Source organism: Borostomias antarcticus (genome assembly GCF_949987555.1).
Source record: "Borostomias antarcticus genome assembly, chromosome: 33".
Classification (NCBI taxonomy): domain Eukaryota; kingdom Metazoa; phylum Chordata; class Actinopteri; order Stomiiformes; family Stomiidae; genus Borostomias; species Borostomias antarcticus.
This window is the reverse complement of record NC_140266.1, coordinates 1,343,043-1,349,841: the sequence shown is the minus strand read 5'-3', so window position 1 is coordinate 1,349,841 and position 6,799 is coordinate 1,343,043. Positions and strand designations below refer to the sequence as shown.

Sequence of the window (6,799 nt, the reverse complement as noted above, 5' to 3'; positions counted from 1 at the left end):
TCCATTTCTGTCCGTTCCCGCGCCACGCTTTTGACATATGAATGTTTTTGTTCTTGTGAACTAGGGCCTCTCTCTCTCTCCCTCTCTCTCTCTCCCTCCTACCTTCTAACCAGGTCCAGTGGACGAACTTGTTTCTCTGCTTTCTGCCTCCCCTCTCCCTAGTGCCTCTCTCTCTCTCCCTCCTAACCATGTCCAGTGGATGAACTTGTTTCTCTGCTTTCTGTCTCCCCTCCTCTGCTCTGCGGCTGTACCTAGTTTACTCTACATTCTCCATGAGCCCGTTCTGCTAAGTGCTTATTGTGATTTTTGTCTGATTCACTTAAATATCATATTAGAGACTATAGGGATAGCTAACACATAATGCCCTACCATGTAGGCAACTTCTCTGTAATTAATTGTGCACTCTACTGATAGTCATGTCTCTCCTATGAAGTATTTAGCCCATGTTTATTGTTATGTTTATTGCTCTGTAAATGTTCTTAGCCAATAGACAAACATTTTCCAGGAGCTTGCTCGATCGTGTCTCGTTGAGAGAGGTCAGGGAAGAATTTTTAAAGCTCACATTTCTGGCCCCCGGGTGAAACTGTTTTTGCGCTTCCCTCTGGAATATGTAGGGTATATACTGTATACTGATAAGTATTTAGGTGCTTGATTATGTATGGCTTTATAGACTCATAAAAGAATCTTGGCGTGAATATAATTTTGTGAGCGCAAACTTTTGTGACTCAGCAGTAAACCGTCAAAATGGTGGACAGAATAGTGTGGGTGTGAATTGTTTTGCAGAAATAACCACCAAGGGAAACTGCTGGGTTCCTTCTCACGCCTGGTGTTCAACCACCCCAAGTTCTCCCACACAACTTCCCTTCTCCGTTCTCTACACTGGCTCCCTGTAGCAGCTCGCATCCAACTCACTAGTCTACAGGGCAATGAAAGGAACAGCCCCCTCCTACCTCCAGACCATGGTCAAACTCTATACCCCCTCCCGACCGCTACGCTCTGCTACCTTGGGGCAACCAGTTACCCCGTCACTCTGAGGCTCCTGTGGTCGATCGACGCGGTCATGGCTCTTCTCTGTCCTGGCCCCGCAGTGGTGGAACGAACTGCCCACTGACATCAGGACAGCAGAGTCACTTCCCATCTTTCGCCACAGGCTCAAAACTCATCTCTTCAAGAAGTACTACAACGATCCGCCCTCTTAAGCACCTACAGTATTGTATTTGAGATTGAGATTCTTGCACTTTGCCTTCAGCACTAGATTATGCTCTTAGTCACTTGTTTTAGAAAGGAGATGCCCTTGTGAGTTCTGGCAAGTAGTAGTACACTGGCTTTTCCTACATTAATTAAAGCAATTATTGTTAGTCACTTTGGATAAAAGCATCTGCTAAATGACCTAATGTAATGTAATAACCTTGGGATGTGTCTTAAAGTGCACAGATCATCAAAATATCACCTACATGCTGCAGAAAATAGGCACTCTCTTTATTCCATCAGGATTCTCAACTCTTACAACAGGAAACAACGTGACACATTGTGTTACATGAAGGCACAGCGTGTTATTATATGAAGGCACAGTGTATTATTACATGAAGGCACAGTGTGTTATTACATTGTGTTATTACAGTCAATGTGGTTTTTCAGCATGATTAGATTGGCTACTCAACGCTGCCCGGTTGAACGAATAAGCAATTTACAGGACTACCCAACGTTCATTTGATATGAACTCAACGTTGGAATGGCCAGATTAACGCATCCCTATAAACTATTAAAGGCATTCGGCTATTTCAATGACATTAACACATATTTAAAGTAGTATTTACAGGACAATATGACCGATTATAAGCTATTCCAATGTATCCAACGTGCCAAGCGATCGAATCGAATAGCGACAGTAGCCTGGCGCGGTCTGGAGTGGCGCGGGCTAGTCCAGCGCAGGAGTAGCCTGGCGTGGATCGGGACAGGCGCGGCTTTGGGGGGGGGGGACTAGCGCTGTCATACTGAAACCCAAAGACACAATAGGCAGACTGATATCAACCCTGGTACAGGTACATCAGGATTCTTGGTATCGCTCGTCTCTTATCTTATCAGTTCCTCATTCCAGTCCTAGGTACTCAGCTAGACACTCAAACGGTCAAATTCAACTCTTCTTCACACAACTCTCGTCTGTAATCCGGCCTGCATCCGCCTGCTAACAGGAGAGGTCTAGCAGGAGAGGTCTAGCAGGAGAGGTACTAACAGGAGAGGTCTACCAGGAGAGGTCTACCAGGAGAGGTCTAACAGGAGAGGTCTAGCAGGAGAGATCTACCAGGAGAGGTCTAACAGGAGAGGTCTAGCAGGAGAGGTCTAGCAGGAGAGGTAGTAACAGGAGAGGTCTAGCAGGAGAGGTCTAGCAGGAGAGGTCTAGCAGGAGAGGTCTAGCAGGAGAGGTAGTAACAGGAGAGGTACTAACAGGAGAGGTAGTAACAGGAGAGGTAGTAACAGGAGAGGTAGTAACAGGAGAGGTCTAGCAGGAGAGGTCTAGCAGGAGAGGTCTAGCAGGAGAGGTCTAGCAGGAGAGGTAGTAACAGGAGAGGTACTAACAGGAGAGGTAGTAACAGGAGAGGTAGTAACAGGAGAGGTAGTAACAGGAGAGGTAGTAACAGGAGAGGTAGTAACAGGAGAGGTACTAGCAGGAGAGGTACTAGCAGGAGAGGTACTAGCAGGAGAGGTCGACCAGGAGAGGTCGACCAGGAGAGGTCTAGCAGGAGAGGTAGTAACAGGAGAGGTAGTAACAGGAGAGGTCTACCAGGAGAGGTAGTAACAGGAGAGGTCTAGCAGGAGAGGTAGTAACAGGAGAGGTAGTAACAGGAGAGGTCTACCAGGAGAGGTCTAGCAGGAGAGGTCTAGCAGGAGAGGTAGTAGCAGGAGAGGTAGTAACAGGAGAGGTCTAGCAGGAGAGGTCTAGCAGGAGAGGTCTAGCAGGAGAGGTAGTAGCAGGAGAGGTCTAGCAGGAGAGGTAGTAGCAGGAGAGGTAGTAACAGGAGAGGTCTAGCAGGAGAGGTAGTAGCAGGAGAGGTAGTAACAGGAGAGGTAGTAGCAGGAGAGGTAGTAGCAGGAGAGGTAGTAACAGGAGAGGTCTAGCAGGAGAGGTCTAGCAGGAGAGGTAGTAGCAGGAGAGGTCTAGCAGGAGAGGTAGTAGCAGGAGAGGTAGTAACAGGAGAGGTCTAGCAGGAGAGGTAGTAACAGGAGCGGTAGTAACAGGAGCGGTAGTAACAGGAGCGGTAGTAACAGGAGAGGTAGTAACAGGAGAGGTAGTAACAGGAGAGGTCTACCAGGAGAGGTCTAGCAGGAGAGATCTACCAGGAGAGGTGAGACTGAGACTAACTGGCTAACAAGCTAAATAAACTAACTAACTAACTAAGTAACTGACTAATTACTAGCTAACTACCTAACCGACTACAGACCAAAGGCCTTGTTGAACAGAGTTGGTAAAGGTAAACCCAACAGTAGGCCGTCAGATTGCTAGCGCTGGCTGAGGTTCCATGGCTGCAGTGGAGCTGGTAGGAAGTCAGAGTGATGGCTGATGGGAGTGGAGCTGATCCATAAGCCAGACAGACAAAGGACTGATGGACAGGTGAGGTGGTTAACTGCTCAAGCGTAGAAAGGTGAGAGGGGCGGGGTGAGAGGGGAGGGGTGAGAGGGGCGGGTGAGAGGGGCGGGGTGAGAGGGGAGGGGTAAGGTTAAGACAGGTGGTTATATAACTGCTTACCTGCTCCAGCAGTGAGAGGTGAGAGGGGCAGGTGAGAGGTGAGAGGGGTGGGGTGAGAGGGGCAGGTGAGAGGGGTGGGGTGAGAGGGGCAGGTGAGAGGTGAGAGGGGAGGGGCGAGTTTAAGACAGGTGGTTATATAACTGGTTACCTGCTCCAGCAGTGAGAGGTGAGAGGTGAGAGGGGCAGGTGAGAGGTGAGAGCGGCAGGTGAGAGGTGAGGGGTGGGGTAAGAGGGGCAGGGTAAGGTTGAGACAGGTGGTTATATAACTGGGTACCTGCTCCAGCAGTGAGAGGTGAGAGGGGTGGGGTGAGAGGGGCAGGTGAGAGGTGAGAGGGGCAGGTGAGAGGGGGAGGTGAGAGGGGTGGGGTGAGAGGGGCAGGTGAGAGGTGAGAGGGGTGGGGTGAGAGAGGCAGGTGAGAGGTGAGAGGGGTGGGGTGAGAGGGGCAGGTGAGAGGGGTGGGGTGAGAGGGGCAGGTGAGAGGTGAGAGGGGAGGGGTGAGGTTGAGACAGGTGGTTATATAACTGGTTACCTGCTACAGCAGTGAGAGGTGAGAGGGGTGGGGTTAGAGGGGCAGGTGAGAGGTGAGAGGGGTGGGGTGAGAGGGGCAGGTGAGAGGTGAGAGGGGTGGAGTGAGAGGGGCAGGTGAGAGGTGAGAGGGGTGGGGTGAGAGGGGCAGGTGAGAGGTGAGAGGGGAAGGGTAAGAGGGGCAGGTGAGAGGTGAGAGGGGAAGGGTAAGAGGGGCAGGGTGAGGTTAAGACGGGCGGTTATATAACTGCTTACCTGCTCCAGCAGCGAGAGGTGCGGCTGCTCCCCCAGCTTGCCCTGCAGCAGGGGGTTGGGGTGCGCCTCTCCGGAGGACAGGTAGGGGGTGTAGCCCGACAGCAGGTATGACAGGCAGATCCCAGAGGGCCCGTTGCCTAGGAGACAAGAGACAGGCAGGTTTAAACCGGCTGATTGCGATGCTGGAATGCGCGGCTTCATCCATCTTTATCAAAAGCAGCCAGAATGTGGAACACGTCTTACTGGAGGCTAGACCTCTTTCACGGGCACTCTGCGCCTAAGAACCGAAGAGCTAGAGGGCAAAGGTCAGGGGGTTCACTGCGCCGAGGCCTCCCTGGTCTCCAGGGTGTTGCCTCCTAACTGGGTTCTCTGGGTTCGCCGTGCAGGGTGAGGGAGGTGGGGTACTTTTAGAAGGTCCAGGGTGAGGGAGGTGGGGTACTTTTAGAAGGTCCAGGGTGAGGGAGGTGGGGTACTTTTAGAAGGTCCGTTATGACCTCAATCAAAGTTGCTGGGATCTACAGCAAACAGCCTGGTCACATGACACGCAGTCACGCGGAGAACCTAAATACGCAGAGTCATGGTGACGGGACCCGAGCGTTGCGCACCGTCACACAGGCTCGCCTTTGTACACACTCTCACCCTCCCGTGTGCATTCTTTACATCCTCTTGCCTAATTTTGAATTTCGTCCTCAGAAATGTTGAAAACTGCTCCAGCAGTGTGTGTGGGGGAAAAAAAATCACTTTCCTTCCTTTATCCCCTCAGCAGCAGCTGTTGCATAATAGAGACTAGTTCCCAGCATGTGACAAAATCTCACCCCAAATCCCCCTACAGGCCAGGAGTACCCCCTTCGGAAAAAAAGGAGCGCTATAGAACCATTTGTAACAATAGAGGAACCCTTTCTAAAAGGCTTAACCCTTTTCAAGTGAGACAGAACCATTTTAGATTCCAAACAGCACCGTGAGAACCAGTAAAAAACGTTCAACTTTCTGTTTTGTTTTCGTCTACGAATAGATCTATAGCAACACCTTTTGTGTGTGTGTGTGTGTGTGTGTGTGTGTGTGTGGGGGGGGGGGGGTAGGCGTTGGGACTGTGTTGGTCTAACGTGTAAGAGTGTGTAGCGTCGTCGGGGCCTCGTCTCCGTGACAGAGAAGTGAGTGGGTATCATCGGTGTGTGTGTGTATGAGAGGTGTGTGTGTGTCGTGTAGGAGGAGGGGAGTGTTTAGAAGATGCAGGTGTCTACAGGGGTCGGACAGGTGCGAGTGCGTCCTCTTCTTACCGATGATGACCACGGGCAGGACCTCGGTGGGGAGGATCTCCTTCTTCACATCCATGTCGGACCGCCGCCGTCTGCCGAACGCCACAACACGGGTTAACCCTTAGCATCAGCCGGTGGCCACAGTGGTTACATAGCTCGGTAGATTTCCACAGCGCATATCTCACTCACACACACACACACACCGCACCAATGACACACTCCAACGTCGTATATTCTGAGAATTCAGTATTTTCAGTTTGCCCAGTATCACACACACAGTGCTCAAGTTGAGACGCGGAGATTGATAAGAGCTTCGAACATTCTGGTGCGAAATGGAGAGAGAGAGCTAGTCTGAGAGAGAGGAAGAGAAAGAGCGAGAGTGACAGGACAGAACGGGTGGCCCTGGGAGGAGAGGGGGGGGGGGGGGGGCTGGGCCCGCTCCAATTGTGACCTCAGTGCCAGGAAGGGAGGCAGCGGAACATGTGACCTGAGCGCGGCATCCAGGAACCCAGTACCAGCAGTCCCACAGGAGGGAGTGGTGGATTGTGGGAAAACGGCTCACTGAACGCAGCGGGCTCATTCACCCAGGAAAGAGGCGAGGTGGAGCCGGGGAGATTTACGAAGGTGAGGTTTAGGATTTGGGGATTTAGGAGGGTTGAGGTCTGGGAAGACCAATAGGGAAGCGTAGATTGGACCCGGTGGGGGGGGGGGGGGGGGGGGGGTCTAACAGCAGAGTGGGCCAGGGGGCGTGTCCCTACAGGAGAGTACAGTAGAGGGGGCGTGGCCTTACAGTACAGTCTGGGCTCACCGCCAGAGCAGCTTTTATGCAACCCTCCATCTGCACTAGTAACAATGACACGGCATAAAGTTCTCAAGCGGCTGTGTGGTGGTGGTGTTGGGGAGCTGCCCAGAGAACCTCACTCGCGAGGGTTACCGACGCACCCTGAAGCGCTCAATACGTCTTACGTCACTTTGCGGGTGACGTTCTTAAGACGACGACATGCAACCATCCTAAAA

General features: G+C 51.9%; 1 protein-coding gene across 1 annotated transcript in view; it reads right to left on the bottom strand.

Annotated features, from left to right (window-relative positions):
- osgn1 (oxidative stress induced growth inhibitor 1) overlaps positions 1–5,858 on the bottom strand; it is a gene marked incomplete at both ends in the record, with an annotated part of 11,279 nt that extends 5,421 nt beyond the window's left edge. The window contains 2 exons of the mRNA XM_084460692.1: positions 4,527–4,663; positions 5,804–5,858. Of these exons, the coding sequence (XP_084316818.1) occupies positions 4,527–4,663; positions 5,804–5,858 (192 nt within the window). The remainder of the gene's footprint in view (positions 1–4,526; positions 4,664–5,803) is intronic.
- Between the last annotated feature and the right edge of the window lie 941 nt (positions 5,859–6,799).